This window comes from Molothrus aeneus, chromosome 1, assembly GCF_037042795.1.
Source record: "Molothrus aeneus isolate 106 chromosome 1, BPBGC_Maene_1.0, whole genome shotgun sequence".
Lineage (NCBI taxonomy): Eukaryota > Metazoa > Chordata > Aves > Passeriformes > Icteridae > Molothrus > Molothrus aeneus.
In genome coordinates this window covers 146,387,612-146,414,791 of record NC_089646.1, presented here as the reverse complement: position 1 = coordinate 146,414,791, position 27,180 = coordinate 146,387,612, and the positions used below count along the sequence as shown (strand labels likewise).

The 27,180-nt window shown below is 37.1% G+C and overlaps 1 protein-coding gene across 1 annotated transcript in view; it reads left to right on the top strand.

The window, feature by feature from the left end:
• Positions 1 to 26,580, top strand: part of ZFAT (zinc finger and AT-hook domain containing) — a 77,003-nt gene extending 50,423 nt beyond the window's left edge. The window contains exons 11-16 of the mRNA XM_066548437.1: positions 974 to 1,062; positions 3,668 to 3,806; positions 9,900 to 10,018; positions 11,388 to 11,514; positions 13,565 to 13,695; positions 25,369 to 26,580. Of these exons, the coding sequence (XP_066404534.1) occupies positions 974 to 1,062; positions 3,668 to 3,806; positions 9,900 to 10,018; positions 11,388 to 11,514; positions 13,565 to 13,695; positions 25,369 to 25,608 (845 nt within the window). The 3' untranslated portion in view covers positions 25,609 to 26,580. The remainder of the gene's footprint in view (positions 1 to 973; positions 1,063 to 3,667; positions 3,807 to 9,899; positions 10,019 to 11,387; positions 11,515 to 13,564; positions 13,696 to 25,368) is intronic.
• The last annotated feature ends 600 nt before the right edge of the window (positions 26,581 to 27,180 follow it).

The following is a 27,180-nucleotide window of genomic DNA, read 5'->3' as shown; positions in this document are numbered from 1 at the left end:
TTCTCAAGAGTGACATGATAACAAGCAGTTCTGTAGTCCAGGGTCATTACTGCTTGTGGGTAGAGGTAAACCAGAAAGCATGATTTTCATTATTTTATTTAGATACCAGAAGGTGCTTCTTAGCTGTGTTTTATAGAAACTTTCACACTTGGTATAAAATGCTTTTACCTTTTTCATCAGCATCTGGAATCTAAGAAACCCCATCTCTTTGTGATAATACAGAACATTATCTATTCTACTTCTACTTTACCTTTTGATTCTTTTACTTTTGGAATAGTTTTTAGCATCTTTTTCCACATCATTAAAATACAATTTGCCAGCTGAGCACATTTAATTCAGGAATGAAGTCCTTCACTATTTAATGTACTTTGTAAGTTGGCTGCAGGTAGCAGGACTGATAGAATCTTAGACACAAAATAAGGAGAAAGAGAGTATGAAACCCAGGGAATAAAAGGAAGGAAATTGTGTTCATTTAAATCATAAGGGAAAAAATAGATTAGTGAGAGAGAGAGACTGCTTTGAGGGGAAAATGTATTTGAATCATAACAATTCAGTGCTGGAGACAGAAATAACTAAACCCATGTGAACAAGATCAAACATTGGTGTTTTAAGGATTGCCAAGTGTGCTTTACAAACAGCAAAGTAGCTGTGCCTGCAGTTGTAAATAATGGATTTCCTTCTTCCATTTAGGGTGCACCATAACAATTCTTTTTCTTCTTTCCCAAGTGACTATCCCAGGAGAATCCAGAGCATTTAATGCTTATAATTTAAAGATTGCACTCGAGCCTTTTTTCCTCCCTTATTCTGCTCTTAGCTCTATTTAACCAAAATTTTGCAGAGCAAGTGCCAGACTTCTCGTGTTGTTCATTGTTCATTCTTAGCATTTGGGAATTTATCTTAATAAGGAAATAGAATCAGTAGTTTTCTGAACTTAAATACAAAAAAATTATTCCATTTGCTATTCCCATTGCAGGAAAGCAGTTTAAATGCACAGTGTGTGACTATACAGCTGCCCAGAAACCACAGCTCCTACGTCATATGGAACAACACGTCTCTTTCAAGGTAAGAACACATATAAAACATGCTTAAAGTGATTAGGAAATACACAGAACTTTAGATAATAGTAATAAAACTGGCACCTTTTCTTGTTTGATGACAATTAACAGTATATAAACATTTTAATATTTTGAATTTATATTCAGACTTTTGAGATAGGGTTATTTTGTTCATGACCAATTTGTAATTAGTAGTTTTACTTGACAAAAATATCTGTATGTTGCAATATGAAACAAATTTATTGGCTTTGATTATCAGCCCTTGAGTGAGTGAATCCAATATGTACCTTAAAATGTACTAGGGAAGTATGAAAGCAAATCCCTTCTATCACTGTTTATTGCCCACCTAAATTTTCCCTGAAAATTTTCAGTCTCTTGTACTAAAGATGTGTTCATATACTTGAAGAAAATGGAATAGAATTAATTTTAAAACACCGCATTTATCTGAAACATGCATTGGAAAGAGTTTTGAAAATTGTTCATGTTTCTATGAAGTATTTAGATTAGAGATACAGTTTATTTTAATAAATGGCAGTATGTTTTTATTGCTAAATTTTAACATAGGTTCTCAGTGTGATAGGTCCTAATGTAATGTATTTTGAAATGTTATATTCAGTAAATAGGAATTATACTGGTTCCTTTTCCAAAAAATACAGTATTTTTTATTTGAGAAAATGTTCATTTTAATGTGAGGCTTTATCTTAACAGTGAACATATTTCTTATTGAAAACATGATACTATTTTCATATGTAACACCTTTAATTATCTAACAGATCATTTTACTTCTATAAAGAGTACACTGCAGGTATTCTTAACAAGTACCATAAAGCAGCAAGGCAAGCAGTCTTTTCAGTGATGGTTTAAGTTTTGCAAGACAAAACAAGTTATCTAAAGAGATTTTACATTTTGAAAAAAACAATTTTTCTGTCTCAAGTATGTGGTTTTGCTCCAAACTTACATTTTTAAAAGATTTTTTGTAAATGAAAATACATAATTTTCCTTTTTTGATGGCTAAGTGATGAATTCACTCACAGTGCAGTTCTTGAAATGCAGCTGTTTCTGACCTTGGGATCTGCCTACACAAAAATGTGGAAATTCAGGACATTGTCAAGAGAACTGAACTCTGGGTTAGATCAATCAGGAGTATTTGTTTAGAGGAGTTCAAAAAATGTTTGTTTCCTTCTAGGACAGTTGTTTTCAGGCTCAGAGAAATGTCACTACTTATGTGACCTAATGATCCTTTAATCCATCCTATTTCCCAGATCCATGAATTTGCAATCCTGCTATCCAACAGCAGGGAACATGCATGACTTGCACAAGTGAGTGCTACAAGAGCACAGCAGTCTGTCTCATTATTTCCTTTAAAAAATGACAGTTTCAGCAATAGAAAGAGAGTACCCATCTCTGAAATATTGAGTAGCTGAATTTTACAGTACCCTCTGAAGCATAAGGTTAAGGGAGTCTGAACATCACCTTTCTTCCTTATTTTTGCTGTTTGGAACCTGAAGGAAGATCATGAGCAATGAGCTTAGGAGAGTTTTCTAATCAATGTACCCTGACTGCAGACATTTCCCTGCTTTAAATTCAGCTCCTGGATGAACATTTCTGTACCAACCATTTTCTGCTGAGGAGCTTTAGGTGGGACTGCTGTGCATGAAACATTTTCCATCCTATTCTGAGGTACTTGACTTTTCCCTGAGGACTTCAGTCAACATCTGCATGCTTTTACCAGGACCTAATGCTTGTGTCAAGCTCCCTATGACTGTGATATATCTCAGTCAGAAAGTTATTATCAAAGGTCAACTTTAGGTTCAAATGTTTGCTTTCCTAATTTTTTTTTCTTTAGGATTTTGTCTCTCTGTCAGTTGAAAAGAGACATGTTCTTAAAGAATTAATTAATTTAGTTGCCAAAGTCAGCTCACCAAATGGTCAGAGAAATGCAAATAACAAGGAAAGGTGAAAGAAAAGGGAAAAGTAAAAAGGAAAAAGTAAAAAGGGAAAAGTAAAAAGGGAAAGAAAAGGGAAGGGAAGGGAAGGGAAGGGAAGGAAAGGAAAGGAAAGGAAAGGAAAGGAAAGGAAAGGAAAGGAAAGGAAAGGAAAGGAAAGGAAAGGAAAGGAAAGGAAAGGAAAGGAAAGGAAAGGAAAGGAAAGGAAAGGAAAGGAAAGGAAAGGAAAGGAAAGGAAAGGAAAGGAAAGGAAAGCTGTTAAATTAGATTGGCTGTACAATCATGTTGTACTTTCAGTTATTTCAGTTGTCTTGCTGCCCTTTGTCAGACCAAAGCTCACAGCAGCTGAGTCATTTCATAGTAGAGAGTCTCCACATGATCAGACCTGTTATCATCAATTACAAAAATACACAATTTACTGAATTACAAGAACTGGGTAATAATCTTATAATAGTCAGAATATTTGTGTCCTGCACATAATAAAAAGAACCTAATTTAGGTAATGTTTAGTTACAACTTCAATTTATTTTGAATTTTCAAGAGTTCCCTTGAAAGGTGCCCAAGCCAGAAATGAACATGGTTTCTTGGGATCAAAACATTGCAGCTTAGCCCAGTATCCTGAAGAGGTGAGGAAATACAGTCCAACATTTTCCTTTTTGCTCCCAGCCCTTCCGCTGTGCACACTGCCACTATTCCTGCAATATATCGGGGTCCCTGAAGAGGCATTACAACAGGAAGCATCCCAATGAAGAGTATGTCAATGCAGGCTCTGGGGAGCCTGCAGCTGAAGCTCTTATCCAGCAAGGTACATCTCCACCAAATAAGATTTGTTGGTTTGTTTGTTTTTTTTGCTGAAGCAAACTTGGTGTGAAGCTAAACTTCTGTGCAGTATGTATTCTTCAATTTATTGGGTACTATATGATAAATCATTATTCCTTTTTAGTAATTCTGAAATGGCCACATTTTACCCTTCATTCAGTGTCCTTTGTTCTTGGTTTTTAAGGGTATGGGAACCAAAGTTTTGTTTGACCTTGACTGTGCTATTTGTTGTTGCATACATTTATCATTTACATTTGTTTGTCTCTTTTTGTAAGTCAAGTATCACTGCATGTTGAAATGAATGATAAATTTCTACCATTCTGCTGATAAATTTCTGTGACAATTCTGCAAGGTTGAACTCGAGGTTGGGTTGAGCAAACATGAGGAAAGAGAGTGAAGAGTAAATGGCAGTAAATTATTCCCCCACTAGAAAAATCTGGGGAGAAAAGAGAGTACAGGTAAAACAGGTTAGGAATTGTTATGCTCAGAATGTGGTTTATGGGCAAAGAAAGCACACCTTGTCTGTGTAAGTAAGCCAAGAATGTATTACTAGTAAAGCAGAAATCACCACAGTTTAATTTAGGATTAGTCTGACTCCCATAAGTAACTTTGCTGTTACACACTGGGTAGATGAACCAAAGCAAACAACTGATTATACAGTCAGGTACATTTATGGGTGTAAAGCTCCTTCAGTTCTAGTGCCTGGTGTGAGGAATATTGAGCAAGAAGAGGAGCAAGCCAGATTAAGTATTAAATTGTGTGGAAAATATTTTAATTCTTGGTAAAATTAAGTTTTCTTCTTTGTTATAATTTTAGAAAGTGTTTTCCCTATTTTTTAGTAGAAACTACCAACAGTTTCATCCTTTGGAATCTTCAGTTTCTGATTTTGTTGAAGGGAATAGAGCAAAATAATGCTATTGTATTAGATAGTGAATTAAATGTAATTCTTCTAAGGTTGCATTGTTTCTAAATGCTATTTCAAATCATTAATCTAGCACATAACATTTATCTATTGAAGGCATTAATCTTTGTTAAAATACTGAAATCGTGACACAGAGAAAGATAACTCAGTTGGAGACTTTCCCTTTAAACTTGCTCTATAAGGGGAAAATGTATAACTACAATAAGTAATCTCAGTCTGTGTTGGTTTTATATAACATTTCTTTGTTTCCTTTTGTCAAAAAAAATCCCCAGCCAAATAATTTTCAAAGTAAATATCTATAACAGAGTAGGAATATATAGTGCAATCTTATGATTATTTTCACAGGCAGTACAAGTCCATGGGGAACCTGCAGTTGTTTTAAGGAAGTAATATTTGCTTGGTCAGTACTTGGAGCCTCTATTTTGTAGTCACCCAGATGAAGGGAAAACTCTTCACCATGGGGAGCTTTGTTTAACTTCCCAAATATCTGAGCACTGAAAGGAATTATTTGTCTGTAGCTACTTTTAGGAATAGATATGAGAGAATGAATTCTCCTAGTATAAATTAGGGATCATACTTGCAATGTTTGGAACAAAGAAAATTAATCTTATACTGATTAGGCTTTCCTTCCCCTTTGGGAGCCAGATAAATGCATTTCTGAAGGTAATTCTTTTCCACTGAAACAAAAGAACTGTAAAGTTGTTGAGATGCAAGAGTAGCCTTAAAATGGAGACATTGGAGTGAGATGAGAGAGAAGAGTCTTTAGCTTTTTCCTGTGGTGGATATCCTCTTCCCACCACACTGGAACATGGGACAGGATGAAATTTAACAAGGTCAAACGTCAGCTTCTGCCCCCAGGGTGGAGGGATGCCTGGCACCAGTCTGAGTGGGGACATCAGCCCTGCAGACAGGGATCTGGCTGGGAGCAGCTCTCCAGGAGCCAGCAGTGAGCCCTGGCAGCCCAGAGGGCAAATCCCATCCTGGGCTGCATTAAACCATTAAACACAGCATGAGCAGCAGGGAAAAGAGAGGATTATCCTGCTGTGCTCAGGGCTGGGATCACCAGGTGAGGATGTGAAGGCTCATGACTGTATCCAGAGGGTAACAAAGATGGTGGTGGGGCTGGAAGCCATGTCCTGTGAGGGGCACCTGAGGGCTCTGGGCTTGTCTGGCTTGGAGGAGGCTCAGGGGTGACCTCATTGCTCTCTGACAGCTTCCTGAGGAGGGGAGGGGGAGAGGGAGGTGCTGAGCTCTTCTCCTTGGGATCCAGGGATGGAACTTGTTGGAATGGTTTAAAACTGTGCCTGGGAGGCTTAGACTGGACATTAGGAAGCATTTCTTTACTGAGAGGGTGTCACAGACACATTTTCTGAAAAATCCTTTCCTTAGGATTTTTTCTCCTGAGAAGCTGAGAGGCCTCAGGAACAATGTAAACAATGGTTATCTGCTGCTGTGGAATGCAACAGGTGCATCTGGGATTGGTATCATGTGCTTGTTTCTAATTAATGGCCAATCACAGTCAGCTGGCTCAGACTCTCTGTACGAGACACAAGCCTTTGTTATCCATTCCTTTTCTATTCTTAGCTAGCCTTCTGATGAAATCCTTTCTTCTATTCTTTTAGTATAGTTTTAATGTAATATATATCATAAAATAATAAATCAAGCCTTCTGAAACATGGAGTCAGATCCTCGTCTCTTCCCTCATCCTAAGACCCCTGCAAACACCACCACAAGAGGGTGGTGAAACTGTGGAAGAGGCTTCCCAGAGAGGTGATCAATGCCTGAAGGCTGTCAGTGTTTAAGGGGCATTTGGGCAATGCCCTTAATAAGAGCTTTAACTTTTGGTCACCCCTGAGCTGGTCAGGCAGTTGGACTGGATGGTCCTTGTAGGTCCCTCACCACAGAAACAGCCCTTTCTGTTCTTTCCATCTCTGCCTTTGCATCCTTCTTTCTCTTCCTCTCCTTACAGCATTTATATTTCCTGTGCTGACAGTAGTGCTGTGCCTGTTTTCCACATTCACCTGTGGAAAAGTCAGGCATTTTAGAGTAGTAATGAGGCATCAAATCCATGCAGGAGCTATGAAGTCAGTGTCTCTTCTCAGGGCTCTGTAATGAAGAAAGCTATATTAATAAGTGTGATTTCCCACATGCAGCTTCCTTTGCCAACTCAATTTCCTGTCCTGTGATGCATCAGATGTATCTTGCACCTGGGCTCCAAATAAGGCCAGAGATTCCTTATCATGCTATAGAAACATCAATTTTTCTCAGTGTGTTGGTATCTCACCATGGGGAGAATTGTTCCTGGTGGGAGACATTTGCATTTGGAAGTGATAAACATGAATCCTATTGAAGTTAATGAAAGTTTTCCTGATTTGGAAATCAGCATGTTTTCTGTATTTGGTTCACACAGCACAAACAGATCACTGTGGACACATTCTGCAGTATGACAAGTAAATCATATTTGTCCTGTATGACACCTGGGTATCATGCAGGGTAATAGATGTTAGGAAGAAATTCTTTACTGTGAGGTACTGGATCAAATTACCCAGATAAATTGTGGATGCCTCATGCCTGGAAGTGTTCAAGGCCAGGTTGGATGAGGCCCTGAACAACCTGGTCTAGTGGAAGCTGTCCTTGCCAATTGGCACAGGGATGGAACAAGATGATCTTTAAGGTCCCTTCCAACCCAAGTCTTTGGATGATTCTGTGGGTTTCTGAGCTGCTTGGGCCAGAAGTTGCACCTTGCTGTCTGACAAGCTTCTATTTAGTTTAAATTACTGTATTCATAGATCTGAAAAGCAATTTTGGAAAATTATTCATATATTCATATAAAGGAAAAAGACCTTTCAGGCCTGATATTAAACAAATCCTTTGAAATGAAGGGACTGTAGATGAAAAGGAAAAGGAGAGAGTACCAGCAAGCAAAAAGGCTTGAAAAGAAATTGAGAAGGGAAAGTAACAAAGATTAATATCTAATAAAAGCTGTCTATATCTATTTGTATTGTATTTTGCTTTTTCTAAGTTACTTACTGAGCCCAGAGTGAATTGCCTCACACTTGCTCATCTCCTCTACTCTCAGATGGTTTTTGACTGCATTGCAGGCACTGCAAATAAACTTAATTGGAAATATTTATATGAATGTAGACTGCTGGACTGTACCCAAGATTCCTAGAATGAGCTTATAAATAAATGAATGATTCATAGAAGAGGGACTGTGTTCATTGGAGTAACTGCATTGCCAAGGATAGACAGCAGTATTTAATTTTTGGGCTTGTGGTTAGAAATTGGAATCACCCAGGATCAGAGAAATGCTTGGGATTTTTCAGGGGGTGTGTGTGTTTCTTTGTTTAAGTAGAAGTCTATGATCTGACATTTATTTTAGTATTATAAAGTAATAAAGGAAAACAAACAACATAAGAATTTGATACATTCTGCAAAGGTGGCAAGAATATTGTACATTACCCAGTAGTTTTTCTGCAAGGCCCTGTCTATGTGCTCATTTAATGGCTTATTTTATAGTTTCATTTGCTTTGTGCTGGGCAAGTCACATACAATTTTCCCAAATTTGTTTCTTTTCTCCTCACTGATACTCCCTCCCATCCATAACCATTTTGTTTACATGTCTAAGAGACACATTTTGGTTTGTGTTTGTGCAGCTGCTGGTGCAGGCCATAGATGAGGATCCAGTTGTGGCCTCACTGTTCTGTTTTACAGCTCTCATCACGTGCTCTCTTTATACAAAAATGAGAATTATCTTGTGGAGATTTCAGGTCATTAAATAAATTTTTCTGAGCTTCCATATCAAGTCACTGATATGGAGTTATATATTACCAGTTGAATTCTATGCCTCTATTACTTGTTATTTAATTAAAGTCATAATGACAAAAAATACAGATTTAATTTACCTGGTGTGTTGTTATAATAATTTTGATATCCAAGTAATGCAGAAAAGTTGTTCACTGCTTCACAGCAATGTGTTTTTCCTAATCCTACCAATTGGTGTGAAATTAATATGTAATTTCATTTTCTGTAACTGATAATATTATCTAATCTATTCTAATCTGAACTTTTTGAGTTTCCCTTGGAAAAACTGCTTCAGTTTTGCCTAGAGATGGAATATTTAGCATCTGCTCTAACAGTGAAGTTTGGTAAAGACTTAGCAAAGAAGAGGGTTGGTGTAGTAACTGTAAGTCTCATGAAATTACCCTAGAGACTGGGTGTAGTTACCTTCTGTTTTATCAAAATAAAAATTTTGTTTCTTTTCACCTGGTTACCATATGCTAGCTTTTCATTAATGTAAAATGAGATGTTTTTTTCTAATTGCCTTGTTCATAAAGGACTGTGCAGCCAGGTCTTGGCTTATATCCAGCTTCTGTGGGTGTGTTTGATGTGTTTGATGCCTTGGAACATGATGGGTGAGAATCATCTTTTGCCACAATGAAGTGAAGTCAGGCTTGTGGTAGCGCAGTTCCTGCTATTAGATTTGTTACAATGAGTTCTGGTCATCTAATGCAACAATTTATCACATGCAGGTTATTCATGTAGTCTTAAGTCAATAGAAGGAAAAAAAAAAAGAAATACTTACTTGTATAATTACAAGCAAGTGAGATCTGACATTTGACCAAATGACTTTCATAAGCAAAAGAAGTAAAAGCTCTTTAATCTTGTATAAAAAATTGGATTCTCGTGATTTTACCATGCTTAGTTTTTTACCTGTAATGCTGCACACTCATACATTAAACATTGTGCTAAGTTCTTGCTGTGCATCATTTTGTAGACAGAAAACTTTATTTACAGTTTGCCTTTTAACATAAACCTCAAGTACAACAATGTTTGGGTAAAGAGAATATTACATTGCTAATGCTTCCTAGTTTACTTTGCTAATGAAAAAAAAAAAAAAAAACAACGTTGGTTTTGAAACTTGAGAAAATCAGAACAGCTGTATTAGAGAAGACACATTTAAAAAACATTACTAAAGTAATCTGCTGATGTGTATGTTAAATGTTAACATATTTCATATTGGACAAATGGCTAAAAGAAAACATTTTACAGTTACATGGCTTGATTGAGATGGGGTCAAGTTAAACAGGTTGTTCCTGTGTTGAAAAAAAATTTATATAAAAATAACTCAAAGAATTTATTTGTGTTTTCTTGTAGGTGGCATTAAGTGTCCTGTTTGCAGCTTTGTGTACGGTACAAAATGGGAGTTCAACAGACATCTTAAAAACAAGCATGGAATGAAGTTGGTGGAGAATGATGGGGAGACCAAATGGGAGGTAAAGCAAAATAACAATGGCTTTAACCCTAAGATTTTTTAAAATTAAGGATAAAAATAAGAAGTGTGAAAAAATGTGGTTCTGACTTCATATAAGATCAGAAGGTTGTGGGGTCTTATCTTTGCTTGAATGCATGCCTTGTTATGTCTGTTAAATTTTAATATATGGTAGGGTTAACAACATTGTAAATGCTTATTTTTGCATTTTAGGCTTCTAGTCCTCTGTTTGCAGCAGAAAGGGTAAAAACTTTATTAAAAAAAAAAGGAAATTGGAAAACTTCCTGCATTTTGTAATATGCTGAATATTCACTGGTGTTAACTGTAAGATGAGCAAAGCTAAAGAAAAAAGTTGATGTCTTGGTCTAGAGAAGGCTAGAATCTAGAAAACTGAATTTTTTAATTGATCAGCTGAAAAAACTACAATGTTATGCAGAGTAAGTCTTTGATGATATGTTCTGTGTTTTCAGCTTCAATCCTGGAGATGCAGAATTGATGGGAAAACCACAGATTTAGACACTTTCATTAAAAAATTATGGTTGGCCAGAGGAGTATCTTCCACTGCCCAAGCAGGCTGATTTTGATATCCAGTGAGAGGAAAAAGCCAGGAGTCAACTGCAGCTGGCTGACCCCCACAGTTTGAGGCCTCTTCTGCTAAATTTCAGTCTGGCCCCCATCACAAATCTAATGCCTGATTTGGAAGAGCTGACCTGCAGGTCTTGTCTGACAGTTATTGAGTATCTACACACAGAAGGATAAGTCTTTGAAAAACACTGAAGTAGGTTCTATTTGGACAGCTGTTCAAAGAAGTAGGACAACATTTTAAAATGTAACCCTTCAAAGTCCTTTATCCATATTCCAAATTATTACCTGTACACTTTCCCTGTAGCTGCCCAAAGCTGGAAAAATAAGGGGACATCCTGGGTGCATGAATGACTCTGTTGCTGAATTGGCAATAGAATATCATCAGAGCAGGAATATATATTGACAGCTTGTCTTGAAGAAAACATAGTTTTTGGAAAGGATAACTTTTCTGAAACAAAGTGCCATTTTTTTTTCAAGCTTCTGAGGTGTTTTAACAGATCTGCATTATAAATTCATTTTGCTCAAAAGATCTTTGCTAAACCCGGGTGCAGTACAAGTCTGTTGTTAGTTCTAAGATAAATGTGCAACAAAAATAAGGTCAGGACAACAACTTTTGAAGTAGAATCCAGAGGAACACTATGGGATGATTATCCTGTCTCCCATGCAGCACTGTTCTCGAATTCTGTTTCACCCACTATAGCTGTTACAGTATTTGTTGTCCAAACTCATTCCTTATTGCTGTTAAATCACTGAAATGAGATTATTCATGCTTTGGCTTTGTTTCCAAGTTAACTGCTGAGGTTTCTGAAGAAGCATCCACTCAGTATCTCCATATCACAGAGGCTGGAGAAGATGTCCAAGGCACTCAAGCTGCTGTGGCTGCATTACAGAACCTCAGATACACTTCTGAGAACAGTAAGTTACCTTTTTCCTAGGGTGGAACACAAATACACCTTTTATTCCAAAATACCCAATTCTTTTGAGTGTACTGGGCAATATACAACCTCCTGTAATCTCCTATTAAAAATTATGAAATAAGTCATCCAGAACTTACTTCTGGGGGGTTATATTTGCTTTAAGTATAATTGAGAAATTATAATTCATTATGAATTCCTATATCCTGAAGTCATTAATACTTATCACTGCCTGTTTTGCACTTTATTATTAGCTGTGTGGAATTTCCTGCCTATTTTATTAAATATGCTGTGAAATTAGCTATCTTGGCAGAGTAGATGGTGTGTATCTAATGACAATTCTCTGGCTATTATTTTTCTCCTTCTCTGGCTTTAGTCAGCAAGACTGCAGGAGTGACATGGTGGAATAGCTCATTTACCATGTTCCCAAGACAGCACTAACAATCTCAATTTTGGTGGTGCACAAAATTAAGTGAGCTCTTCTGTATCAGATTGAGAAGGAAAAGAATAGTATTAGATAATGTCTGCCAAGTGATAAATAACAAAAACCAGGAGAAAAGAAAAAAATGCGCAGATTTCTGAGAGTGTTAAAACACCAGAGACTAGAGTAGGTGTTCCTGAGTGTTTTTTTAAATTTTTTTTAATATATGTAAATAAATGCCCTGGTTATGAAAAGACAGCATTTTACAATTGTTTATCATTGTAGTCTTTATAGTTCACAATACAGATAAATGTCAAAAACTCTCAGTTTTTATGGATTTTCCAAGCATGTTGCAATTAAATTACATTACTGCCAGTTTCTGTATATTACTTTTAATGAGTTGAGATTCTGAATAAGTGAAAACTTCTTGAGAACTTTTTTAAACTTCTGTATATCTAAATTAAAATAAATATTTTCATGGAATATACTGTACATAGCAGTCTTTATTTTAAACATGAAGCTATAATTTCTTGAGTAATCTTCTTTTAAGAGCATCCAACTTCAGGTACTCTTCCAGCATATTCCCTCTTAGTATAAAAGCAATGGTATCTTGTCTAAAGACAGTTTTATATTTAAAAAAACCCAAAGCAAGCAAACCTTTTTCACTACTTAAAAACACTTGTTTCTTACATAAATTACAAATTAAATTATCTGATCTAGACTACCTATACTATCACAGTATCAACCTCACTTTAAAAGAGTTTAAGTTAGAAAATTAGATTTATTCTATTTTCTATCTTTTTTCTGTCTCTGACAGAAGCAAATATAAGGCAGCAAATATTAAAGCAAATATAAGGCAGCTTTACATGGCCCTGACAGTTTCTTGTCCTGTCTGACATCTCCCTCATGCTGACAGTGGGCATGTAGGAATGGTGGGCCATAACAAAAACCATTTTTCTGCATTCAGGTCTTTCACACCTTGTGAAAAGTGAGAGTACAACTATTTTGTTTGGGTTTTTTTGTAAACATCCCTTTCCTTTGGCAGGGCTGCACACACCAGAGAATTTTTTAAAAAGGACAGACATGTTCTGATCCAGTGTTTATAAAGTGATCAGTATGAGTTTTCCCAAGCAATTACCCTTTTCCTTCTGCAGGTTAGTGATAAAACTTCTTCATTTAGGTTGAGGGGTATTGCAGAGGACCAGACAGAGGGTAAACACAGATTTCTAAAATACCAAATGGCTGTTATGGTTATAGGTATACAGGCAGGTTCTGTGTAGGGTGAATGTCTGGTAAATACACATTCGGATTTGTGAAGTCTTGCAGCTTCCTAATTTGCAATTCCTGCTATGACTCGTGGCTGTTGTTTCTTTATTCAATGTACTCTTTTAGATCTCTTTCAAATAGGCATAGAAGTGATCAGTGAGGCTGCACTTGCTGATTCATGCATTCCCTGGGCAAATTTGTTTTGTGAATACTTCCCTGCCATATATCTGTTATTAAAATGTCACATTATTGAGCTTTTTGAATTGTACCAACAGCACTGCGAGTCAGGGCTGTGCTGTTTGATTCACATAGCCTCAGAACTGTTCTCCTGTGATGATCTTACGGCTGCTGTCTTTTTGATAAGGTGAAAGACTGGACCCAGCAGCTGTAAACATCCTGCAGCAGATCATTGAGTTGGGTTCAGAGTCCCACGATGCCACCGCAGTGGCTTCTGTCGTTACCATGGCACCTGGCACGGTGACAGTGGTGAAGCAGGTAAGAGCTCCTTTCTTCTCTAAACCAGCCACATTCAACTTTCATATATTTACTGTGAAATGGGTATTACTTGACAAGGGACAAATTTTAAATGATCATTCGAGACACATAGAGAACTTTTCCTGATTTTTCACTGGATGTTGTGTGTATGGGTGTTTACATGCCCACACATGTACATGTTTATACATATATACACATATATCTTTATAAATCTAAAAGTGCATATAGTTTTGTGTGTATATAAAATATGAATGAATAAATACACCTGTTTGTGTATGTAGGTATATGTGTGACAATACAACTTTTTTTAGGTGTTTTCAGGTTTTATAAAATAATGTACTTATATTTTGTGCAGACACTTAATGCCATTATCATCTAAAAGATTCAGGTGGTCCTTGGTGCAGCAAACAAAAGGAAATAATTTTCAACTTCAGGTGCCTATTGGGTTCAAACATCAAGACTTTTGCTCAGTTAGCTTTCCTCCTCACAGGTGTCTGCTAATTTCCATTTTTCATTCTCCTCTCAGTGTTCTTTAAACTCTGCTTGTTCCTTCTCTTTCAGCACAGCTCTTTGCTTATCCCTTTCCCCACTGATTCACTGGGGTCTCTGCACTCAGGGGTTGACAGGTGAGGGAAGAAAAGTACATGTGAAGTTTTAACTTCCCAAAGAGTTTAAGTAACTCTTTTTATTTAAATAAACCAGAACTGATTATTGTGAGTGCTGAAACTAACTTTTGAGTTCAGCACTTTTTGTAGTGTTTTGAACACTGAGTTCATGAGAGCTCCACAGAAGTGAGAAGTTCATGGTCTGTGAAGTACTTGGATAATTCCTAACCTTGCTGCCCAAATGTCACAAAAACAAGGCAGAATTTGGAGTCAGAGCATTTTCAGATGTTCCTTTGCAATACTTAACAGGTATTTTGACTAGAAACCGTGTAAGAGTTTAGGGCTTTTTTGCAGAATAACATACCCAAACTTGAAAACTAAATTCAGTCATTAAAGAGAAGAGACTGTGTGGTCCAATTATGTGCAAGTTTCAAAACAACTTTTATAGTATAGCCACTACCAATGTGCATGCTGTACTGTAGAGATGACCTGTTTAGGGGTTGAATGCAGTATTAGCAATTGGTGTTTGTCAATATTATTGAAATTAGTTCTTCCCTAAAGAAATTCATCTTTTGAGGCTGTTTACTAAAGGTATAGGAGTAAGTGGCTGCTGAAGGAGAGCTGCCTAGAGAATATTTTGATATCTGAGTGTTAAACTTTAAATATACAGGTATTAACTCTGATCAATATCTGAGTCATCATAAAATCTATTGACTTCTTTGTTGGACACTCTGAATTTATTGGTAACTTTTTCTAAGTAAATATTTCTATTCCAAATTAATTTTCTTCTTCACTTTTCAATCCATATTTCTAGCCTTTTGAGTTTGCAGACTGCTAAGCCTTAATCACTTCTTTTTCCCTGTATACATCAGTGACTCTCAGTGATATCAACACCACTCCTGTATTAAATGAAATATTGAATTCTCAGAGCACAGATCTCTTTCTAACTTTTCTTTTTTTTCCCTGCTATCCCCTCCCTTTAGAATCTTCTAGGTTTTTAAAATTTTTCTTTTCGTTTTTCTCTTTTCTTTTTTTCTTTTTTTTTTCTATAGAAATTGTGTTTTTATCAATCTGGTCTGTTATACAGCTGTAGTTACTTTCCAGCTTTTGTCTTCCAACCAGAAAATTGCTCCAGAGTTTCAGGCACACCCAATTTTAATCTGAGGGAAAAAAAGTCTTTAAATGTTATTAGCTTGACTGTAATCCTTCTCTATTAGAAGCTGTCAGGTTTTTTCTTCAATGCTGAGTTGCTTTCTGTGGGATATCCCTCATTTGTAGCTATGATTTGGTTGGGTTTTAATTATCATAGGTTCCTAATTGTTAACCTTGAAGTGACCTTTAGATATGTTCATATTTCACTTTCCTACTGGAAAATGTATTCCACACTTTCTTCTGTGACCTTCAGCTTCTCTTGTGGATTGTGAGACAAAGAATTCATTCAGGGTGTCAGCAATCTATCGACATCATCTGTCACTGAATTTCACTCCTGCTCTTTAATGGCCTCACAGAGTCCTTGCTTAGCAGCTTGGGTCCATTTTTTCTTCACTTAACAACATTTATTGTAGTTGTCCTGATTTTTATGCTGTTTGTTTTTTTCTTTTTCTCTAAGGACATACATTACCCATTTCTTATATCAGTTCTTACTTTCAAATCTCATTTCTAGCTAGCCCTTGGAAGTTTCCTTCATATTTCTCTATTTGCACCAAGAAATTTCTTTTAATTCTAAGCTACTAGAATGTTTCAAAAGGATTTTTTTCTTTTTGCTGTAAGTGTTACATTATAGTGTTCTATTTTTGTCTCCTCTTTCCTCCCTGGAAATTTATCTCTCATACAGATGTCCATGTCCTTACTTTTAACTAATAAAATTCCCATTTACACTTTATCCTTAAAATCTTGTATAAATCCAGCTGTATGTCTCAGTAATCCTGCTATGCTCATGCTTTAGCACTTCCCTAACCTGTGTGCTCACATACCTTCAGTGTGCTGTGCTTGTAGAGCCTCAGGTTAATGCAAGAATTTTGCCTCCAGAAACAAACTCTGTATTTATCCCTGAGTCCTTTTCAGCATCTTGGAAGATATCTGGTGTATTAATTAGGTCTAAATGGTGTAATTTTAAAATTGTTTTCTACTAGGTCACAGGACATAAAGGATACCAAGTTTGAGGAGTTCTTTTATTAAATTATTGTTCTGCTTGTAGTCTTAAAGCAAGTACAATAAATTATAAATACACATTATATTGGAGGTGAAATCAAGATCAGATTGTCCTTCACAGCTCCTGAAATGCATGTCTAGAACAAAATTTCAGTTCTGACTTAGGAAACTTTTATATTTCTTGTTTATACGAATGATTATATTAAAGAAAAAGCTTTGATAATGTAGTAGTAACCAATTCCAGCCAGAATTGGGATTCAACTTATGATTTTAAATCCCAAAAATGCAAAGTTAGCTCTGCTTACCTTGGATTATGTTTGGTAATTAGGAATCATTGTTGGCTCTGTTAGTGTCATGTGTATGAGACCTTTCCAAGGTTTTGTCTGGAGCCTGAAATGATTTTATCTTAATTTTGCCTGTGAATAAGTATACTAATCTGTTATCAAAGTTCAATTTTTTCTAATTTGGGATAAATCCAGTTGTGTGAGCTCTGAAAATATGCAGCTGCTATGGAGTGTAATATAAATATCTCATCAAATGCCTGAGGAAAAAAAGCTAGCAATGTGAAGTTTTGCCAATATGATCTGAAACTGGCAAAAATCCCCTTTGAAGGTTTGATCACAGCATGGCAGGAGAAGTCCATCCTTGTTCAGTTACTAGGGATCCACTCTGGATCTCTCTGTCAAAGAGCTGATGAAGATATTTCTTCATGGCAGGACATTTGAGTTGTTCTGCTCTGCTTAAAGAGGAAAAAGGTAGCAAGGCGGGGAAAAGGAGAGAGAAAAGAGTGCTGAGTTTGAAGAACAGCTAGGAAAGAGGCTAATAAATGCTTACAAAAGCCAGGAGATACTCTTCATAGTGGATGGTAAATACAGGCAAGAGACTGGGGAGAAAGGAGTTTTGTGGGAAGAGCACATGGGAAGGTGAAGGGACTGGAGGGGTGAAACAGGAGACTTCCCTTTCTTGACATTTGTCCTGGTTTAGGGCAAATTTGGAGGAGAATTTCCAAAGGAGGGCCCCTCCAGAAAGCAAACCCACGCAGCCCCTCCCCCCAACCTGTTCGGGAAGGATTCCTCGGAGAGGAGTGGAAAGAACCTGTTTATTTAACAGGCACAGCACCCCCAGCACACAGAATGAACAATACCGGATGACACCGCTCTGAAAAAGGTGACAAATTCAGAAAGTCTCTCCTGGGGGTGGTCGCTCTGTTCTCAGTCCCTCCTGTGCTGGGGCAGCTGCTGCAGCCACAAGGGGCAAACTCTCGGTGTTCCCAGGTCCCAGTCTGGAGCAGGTTCGAAATGGTCAGAAAAAGGAAAGGAGAAACGGTCCAGGAAGAAATTGGACAGTTTAGCTAAACTAGCTAATGAGCAAAAGCAAGCAGAAGCGAAGCAAGCAAGAGTGAGAGAGAGCAAAGCGAAAAGCAAAAGCAGAAAAAGCCAAAGCTGCAGTCCCTGTGTCCCGCCAGGCTGATAAGAAAACCAAAACAAAACTTTCCCTCTTCAGAGCCGGTCTTAAAGGTACAGAACATAATATCCAACATTCACAGAACACATGAATGGGGATACAAGCATCATAACGTCACCCGAGGACAACATTCCACTCTCTGTGTCCTGTTAGAGATGTACTTTTGCCCTTGTGCCTTAGGGTGGAGATTGATTCATTTGGTTTTTTGTTTATTTTACTAGAAGAGGCTGTTCAATCCATTATTTATAGGGGTGGACTGTTTTCCTGGCTTACATGCCAAGCATAAGCAGTCAGGCCAGTATCACACACCCCCTTGATTTACAGTCTCTGCAGGCCTCTGCTCAAAGACTGGTTTTTCACACAAAATCTGTGTGTTAACTAGAATAGAGATAGTGTTTCACTAAAAATTGCCTTGTTATTTAGTTGTTTCTTTCAGTTAGAATGTACATCAGACAAGGATATTAATTGTTCCATAAAAAAGTTTGTTCCAAGTTTAACGTTTTGATTTAAATAATGAGTTTATTGTGAGGAAATATCAGCCTCATAAATGAACAGCCCTAATATGTTATTTTTGCAGAGGAGATTCTTTCAGTGTGTAGTGCTGTAAGTAACTCTCGGGAAACAATATTCAAAGTGCCTATTCTTGGTTTCACAATATATGAAGAATATCCTTAAAAGCTTAGTTCCTTAATCCCTCAGTGCATGGACCAGAACGTCAAAAGCATTTCCTCTTCTTGGTCCATCAGCTCTAGTTTCTCTTCTAGTTGTTGCTCTTCCATTTCTAGTGTTTGTTAGCAGGAATGTTTAATGGCAGCAAGATGTTACCTGATTTAATTAATTTATTTTTTTCATAAATGCAGTTTATTTCTTTTATCATATCTCTTTGATGCAAAGAGTAGAAAGCATGGAAAGTTCTCTGTCCAAATATGAGTTTTTATTTTGCATCAAATTACTGCTACAGAGCAGTAGAATTTTGGATTGCAAACCAAAGGTTTACATTGGTATGCACTGTAGTAACCAGTTAAATTTGGTTGCATGTTATCTGTTTTTTAGGGTATTTCTCATGTACATAGTGATGGACAAATTTGCTGGTAATTTCATTTTTCTTAGGCCTGTGATACTGCACTGTGTTTGTGTGCTCTAGAACCATCACTTACAGCTCACTCTGAAGATGGCTGAGAAGTTTGTGTTAATCACTAGTCATTATTATTATTATTATAAGGTGATTATATCAGCCTTTCTGCACAGTTGTTCATCAGAATTCCACTTTATTTCTCAGCTCTGTGGGATGTCTTTCCTATTTCTCAAGCCAGAGAGCTGATTTCCTCCTCAGGAAGGTTGTTGGGCCTTGCCTGCAGGTGAATACCTAAATGGTGCCAATTTGTTCTGAATGATGACTCCTCTATGGTTTCTCATTTCTACCTTTTAGCTACAATGGTTGCCCAAGCCATCATTATTTTATGCTTCAGTTAACTCTGATAATCTTTTTTCTGACATTCAGAGCTTATGTTTTATCCCTTTTGTATTCTTTCAGAAAAAACCTCTAAGATTACTTTCTCTCCTCTTCTTGTCATTGCCTTCTCTTATCCTGTTTACTTGATGTTCCTTTTTATGCCACATCAAACAAAATCTTATTTTCCCTTCCTGAATTTTTTACTCCTTTCCGACTTAGAGTCCTATTTCTCATTAGCTGTAAAGATTTTGTCTCCTACATTTGCTCAGTCCATGAAGACTTAGTTGCTTATTACTTTTTTAAAACAAAATTCTAATGCCATCTTCCATATTGTGCTTAGTTGTGTGGATTTTTAATGAGGAGCAATTTGTACCTCATTGTCTTCTCTCAATTACTTGTCAAAAATATGATGGCAGCAATTATCTGTGAATAACCTGTTGTATATTGACACTAATGCCTGGTACACTGAACTACCACTGTCTCATTTATGTTTTACTCTCTCACCTCCCTTTTTCTAGGTCTGCTTGCTTTGTCTTGTTTTATGCTGAAATGATACTGAAATTATAAGGCCTTTGGGGCATGAACTACTCTTTTCATGTAGCATAGCTGATACAATCCAGGTCCTGATCCAAAGCTACATAAATATTAACAATAAAGTGCAGTAGTTGGCTGCTGAATTCTCTTTCTTTTCCATCCACTCAGAAAGATGAGACAGGACTGACATTTTTACTACTTCCATAGACTGAAGTGAAAGGTTAAATCTATTTCTGAAAAGGACAGTAACCTTTTTTTAACTTAGACATAATGTGTTCTGGAGAATAAGTATATCAGCTATTACAATAACTAAACAGATCTCTATCAGAAGATAACCAGAAAATATTGGGTTTCCATGTGTTTCACCCTTTATTTTAGTTGCTTTTATCCTTTTATTCTGTGATCTCTTCAGGCTCCAGTAAAAACCTACCATGGTAAGTCACTTTCTTCAAAGTGACAGTAGTAGGAAGAAAGAGCAAAGATTATACATCAGCTCAAAGCAGATCACAGAAGAGAATTTTATAGCATAGCACATCTTCAAAAGTAAATACCTATTATTAGCATGTCTGTCACATCAGAGGCTGCTTGAGCATTGTGCTTCAGCAGCACACCTTGTATTTCCGTCTGCTTGGCTTGGTCCTGATGTGATGATGGGTGCTGGTGGTAATCTAGAAAATTTGCCAGTACAGGCAGTTATGTGCATGTTGATTGTCAGTTTTGTAGTTGCTTTAGAACGCAGAGCAGTCTGATGCTTCCTGTGGCAGTAACAGCAATGGAAAGTTATAAATGGGGCAGTGAGGCCCTGTTTCCTCAGCCTTTGAGGAGTTCTCGTCTCTGTAAGGGACAGATAAAATCTCAGTCAAGATCACTGTCCTCTTGGACCTCCTAAAACAATGGTAGTGTTGCCATTCTGCCTCAAAAGGAGGTGGGGTGACCCAGCATTTTGCCATATGAGTGCCATGTCCAGCCACAGTCCCCCTGTTGAGATATATTCAACCAGCCAATTGCTATAACTTTTTAAAAATCTACATCAACAGTATGAAGATTTGTTTGTCCCCTTGCTGTTTTTATTTTATGCAAAGCAACTCTTTCATACTAAAGCCTCTTATTGTTCCAAAACCATTATGCACCAGATTGTCTTTGTTTTGTAGGTCATTATAGAGATTCAGATGATCAAATTACAGAGTATTCTGTGTGTCTTTTTCACACAATATAACTGTATGTAAACCAGAACTGAGAAAGAGTTGAAATTATTCAAATGATGCTGAACAAAGCTTATGGACACCAATGTCAGCTGACACATCACATATACAGGTGCTCTCTGTGATCTAAATTGCTTTCATTTTAATCCTTTCTGCAGATATTTTGTATATTTTCTTACTAATATTTTATGATATAAATAGGAGTATCTGCAGCCTAGTGTAAGGTTTTGGAATTCTGAAAGAACTCTGTGATTAACTTTTCTGCTTCATGGTGAACTGAAAAGCAGCATTCAATCTGAAATCAAGAGAGAGATTCCACTGAGGATTTGGGGACAGGCCCAGCAAAACTATTCTGAGCACAATGGACCTGGAACTCCTGCTGACTTCATGTAAAATATAACATTATTTCACAAAATGAGCTCTAGAGTAGGGAAAAGGCTTTAGCATCTTAATGCAAATATTTTTTCTTACTCCTTTTCAGGAAAGGAAAGAAGTATGTTTTCCTCAATGGCTTGAATTCATTTATTTCAAATTTAAAAATACTTTCTTGTTTTGAGAGAAAGAGATTCCTCTAAGAGAGACCCATTTGTAATGAATACTTCCATGTATTTGGATGGTCCTTGGACATGTAAATTAAGAATATTTGGATTTGAGAGATGTTGAGCTTCTTATGAAAACATGATGCTGAAAGTCCCATTGGCTTTTGCGAGAGACAGATTTAGTTAATAAAGAATATTTATGCAGGTACTGACTTGATTTAATGTGCCAGCTGTGTGTGGCTTCAGCTCCTTGCTGGCATTCTTTAATGAAGGATAAGCAGACAGATGCTTTTCACCTGACTCTCAGACAGAAAAGAGGTCTTGCATGCTGCTCTTCAAAAGATTTCAGAAGCCAATAAAGAGAATTGAGTGTGGTGACTTCGTTCATTCAGATGGCAGCTGTCCCACTGTTTCATCAGTTTGAGGGATGTAAATTAACATTTGAGATTATTCCCTGTGGAACAATCTAATAGGAACCAAGCAGAAGCTTGTAAACATTGAACTGATTTGAAATGTAAATATCCCATATAATGTGGTGATTTGTCAAACTAAAAGGATTACAGATAGCTGTCCAAAAAAGATACTGGAAGCTAGAAACACCAGAAATAAAGGCATTAGTTTTCTTTACCCTGCATGACAAGGGTAATAAACCCGCATCGATAAAGTCAGGTAGGGAGTTTAAATTAACTTTCTTTATTGGCCATTTTCATTTCAAAAGGATATAAAACTGAGTAAGTATTAGATTGCTGCTATTGAATTGAATGAGATTCTGCTTTAGTTTCATTTTTGTGTCAACTATGCTTTATTTATTTTCCTCTCTTCATTATTTATGTACATTCACAAAGCTATATTTAAAATTATTTATGGGTTTTGATTTAGAGTGACAACAGTGAGAGCCATCTCATACTGTGTTGTGCATTCTTGCAGCTCTTAGCAAATGTAGTGTAATTTTTCTGGCCTGAGGCATGTTGTCAGAGGGTTATGTGTAGTGCACTAAAATAAGAGGGATTAGTGTATATTGCATAATTATAGGGCCACATTTTAGACACCCCTATTTCTGTATTTGTTTGAGGATCTCTAGCATCAAGGGCTGTAATTGTGAGCTGATTCATAACAAGCTGTGAGATTCTAATTATCTAACATTTTTAACTGCAGCTTCCTATCTGAATTCAATGGTGATTAGACTTTTCATGGCCTGTTGCAATATTCATTAGCAGATCTAGTGTATGTCCTTAACTTCCACAGAGCTGACAGTGGAGCAAGCACCCTCAGGAAAGAGGAGAGGACAGTTATGAAAAGGGAGTTTGGGATAAGAATTCACTAAAGCTCAGTTGCTTTCAGTAGGATTTAGGGTTTCTTCAATAATTAAAAAATAAAAAGGGGTGTATAAGGAGCAGCAAGAGACACAAGTTTACAGTTCTATGGTTTTTTTCATTATTTAGCTCCTTGCTTTTCGCAGAGGCTCAAGCTTCCGTTAGTGAGGGGTGAAAAGGCCTTATAAAAAGAGCAAGTGATTTTTTGACAGATAAGGAAAGGACAAGGAGGGTTGCTTATAAGCTCAAAAAGGAGAGACTTAGATTAGATGTTAGGAAGAAATTCTTTATTCAGAGGGTAGTGAGACATGAGAACAGATTGCCCAGAGAAGTTGTGGATGCCCATCCCGGGGAGTGTTCGAGGCCAGGCTGGACAGGGAGTGGGAGGTGACCCTGCCCATGGCAGAGAGGTTGGAACTAGATCATCTCCAAGTTCCCTGTCAATCCAAACCATTCTGAGTCTATTACTCTTTTATTCTATGATAACCTGCATTTTGAGACAACATAAATTGTTCTTTCTGAGGCTGGTTGCAAATTTTACTGTGTCAAGAAAAACATCCAGCATCATCTACTTGTGTAAGGTGCTGAGCTTGAACTTCAGCAGGAGCTGTTTAAAGAATATTTCAAATAAAACACTCAGATATGTTTGATAAAAGAATCAGAATGTGAGGAGGACTTCATTCCACTCCTGTGTTTTTTTCCCTATAAAATGAATCCTGTGCAATGAAGCCAGAGTGGGCATTGGTGGGTACGACTGTGCTGTTGCATTAAGGTCAGTGACAATGGCCAGATTCCCTTTAGATGTTAAATCTTTCACCAAATAAAATCCGCATATATTTCATTAGTATATTACAGCCATACTGACTTGGGGCCCTCTGAATAATTTAACACCTGGACATACGTGTTATTGTTCAAGAAAAAGCTTTCTATAGCCTTATTAGTTGAGTGAAAGTTCAGAATGCTGTGAAGTCCTAAGGGGCTTGTGAATCTCTGAAATCTTCTGACAGGTATTTTAAACACGAAATAGAAAAGTCAGAAGCAAAGTCACTGTATAACAAAGATAATGGTTGCTTAGGGAAAAAAACTAAATGAGAAAAGAGCATCAGGAAAACAAACATATAGAGCCTATTTTTCACTTTGCTGGTCTCTAAGGGACCAAACAGATCCTTGGAATCTCCATTGTAGTTCTTCCCTTCTGTTCCACTCCCCTCTTAAACAGCATTAATGATCTTAATTATATTTACTTGAATTCGATTGTGCTGCTGCTGTTTACTTTTGAGCCAGCTTCTAACTAAAAAAAAAAAAAAATTGGCCCTTTCTAACTTCTGTAACTTAGATTCCACACTTCATAGAATTTACCATGTCTGACCTCTTCTTTCTAAGATCACTTCAGAGTTCAGTGCTGCAGAAGCACACTGTGCTCCAGCAAACAGAACCATGGATTCCTAGCATGGTTTGGATTGGAAAGGACCATAAAGATCATCTCATTCCAACCTTCCTGGTAGGGACACCTTCCCCTAACAAATGCTTTTGCATATGCCCTGCATACTGAAAAATCACTGCTCCATTCTCTCCTTAAAAGTAGATTATTTTATCACTAACACTTCAGAGAATTTCTTCCACATCACTTTACATTTTCATGATTTATTTATACTTATCTGGAGTACTTTGCATAGGAATTTTATATGGGTCTGCTAGAGGATTAAGATTTGGTTTTGCATTCTAGTATGTACTGTACTTCAGTAATTGACAGGCACTTGTATGAATTTGGAATTCAATACCAGATTGTGTTACTTTTTAAAATTTTGACAAGAAGCAAAATGTTCAGTAAAAAATCCTTTATTTTCACTTGTTTCTGTCACTCTCCTTTCAATAATGTAAACATTGCTGCCTCACAAACAGTAAGCCTTAGGAACCTATTTCAGTGATATTTATATTTCACATTTTTCTAATAAAATCCCTTAAGGTTTACAGTGAAATTTGCACTTCTAAGAGCAGCCACTGACTAGGGAGGAAGAGAAAGGTGGGTACAGTAGGTGTTTTCTCACATAGTTTTGGATGGGTTCTCAACTCAGTGCCACTAGAGGAATTGATGGAGTTCAGATTTATTTAAATAAAAGCAGTTTTGAATGAGTGACTGCTGAGAGATAAAAGCTGTCTCTAAAGACCAGTGTTCCTGAAACTTTGCAGCTCTCTGTGCCCAGAACTGAGATGCTGTGTTGATGCTTTCAGTATTTTGCCTAGCTACACACTCATCAATCAAAAGTGCTCGCATTTTCTGCAAAACTGCCATTTTCTTTCAAAACTGTGTGATTGCTAATTTGTGTGCTGTACTTCCATTAATCATCACAACAGCAGGTACTTCTTGGCAAGGTGAACTTTCTGTGAGCTCTCCCCTGTCTCCTCCCTCAGGTGAAGGAAGAGGAGCAGGCAGCCAAGCACACGCTGATGATCCAGGAGACGCTGCAGCAGGCGGCGGTGGAGCTGTCGGAGCAGCATCACCTGGTGGTGTCCTCGGATGAGGTGGAGGGCATCGAGACAGTCACTGTCTATACCCAGGGTGGGGAGGCTTCAGAGTTCATTGTCTATGTTCAGGAAGCTGTGCAGCCTGTGGAGGAGCAAGCTGTGGAAGAATCAGTGCAGGAGCTCTAGAGAGCAATGCTCAAAGGAGATGATTTCTTGATTTGCCAAAGCCAGAGGTTTGGGGTTTTTTTGTCCCAACCAAAAGCGAGCAAGCTGATGAATTTTCAGTTGATTTGTGATCTAACTGGTTGGGTTGTATCAGTAGCTTAGATGTATTATGTGCAAAACCTTCTCAGACTTTTTTTTCTAGAAAATGCTTTTAAGGAAAAAGTATTCTTCCCCTTCTTAGAAGATCTCTCACTTGATTCCTGTAAATTCGCACAAATATTGTCTGTTCAAAACTGTGGTATCCCATGACAAAAACCATCTGTAAAGGTAGCTAGAGTGTCTGGAAAAGCCCATACATCCCATTTTATACATGCTTCGTATGTTCTTGACTTGTCTGGAAGCAAAGTTGTTTTTTCTATTATTTAAAAGGGCCTCTTAGCTCTGAGTTCATGCTTAGAAAGTGTCTGCTGAGTTGTGGATCTAGCCCAAACAAAGGCTCAAGATTTAATTAGAAACACACCACAGATGGACTGTAGTTTATACCTGTGAGATGATCCTTTGAGTTTGGGAGGTATTTAAAGCCATATGTGATAATTCTGGGTATCAGTAGGATGACTGTTATTTAGCTATTTGAATAATGATAACTGTTTCCATCCCACTGAATAAATGCCTGTCCAGTATCATAAGGTGAAACCAAAACTGTCAAATCAAGGAAATATTCTTTTGTTTTTAAGAAAAATAAATATATTCAAAAGATTTGTAAATGCTATAAGAGATGTATGTTCATAGGTTTTAAACAGACATGCTTGTAAATATGACAGTGTGAAAAAGTTTGTACAAAAAGCTTAAGTAAATATTGATGAGAATCAAGATATTCTTAATTATGCATGTACATAGTTCCAGATTTTTCTTCATGAATCTTGAATTGTTTCTGGTTTAATATTTTTAAATTTGAGCTATAAAAATTATTAATAAATTAAAAATTGTCTAATGTTTTCTTCTAATGCTTCAATTTCTTAAGTGTTGGTTTCCCTTTTGTAGCTAATTAAAAAGGGCTGGTGTGCATTGACTCTGACAAGTTGTTCCACCAGTTAGTAGTCTCTTACCAAGAAAGTACCACCATGAAATAAGGGCAGAATTTTCTATGTGACTTAACTTATTTATGGGTGTCCTGGGTAAAAAAGTGGAAAAAAGCTTTTGACTAAGTAGATGCAATGTAGTGAGTTTGTTGTCAGCATCTTCTGAGTCTGCTGGGTTCTCTTGGTGCTGCACAAAATCAGAGTGCAAAACCTGTGGTGACAGTTTCTCCCTTAGCTGTGGCAGTGGGGAGTTTAAATTTGTTAATGGAAAAGAACTGAGAATTGCTTGACTTCAGTGGCAGCTTCGTTTACCAGGAGCCCCAGGGATGTTGGGTTTGCAGGGTGGAGACCTTGTTGCCATTTTGTGTCACTGGCCAGAGCTGGTCACAGGTGTCAGGCTTGATTCTGCGTGTGTTCAGTAAACTTGGCAAGAATGAGCCATGAAATGTTTGGTAACATTGGTAATGTGACAGAAAGTGATGCATCAAATGTATCAGTATGATTAATCCACATA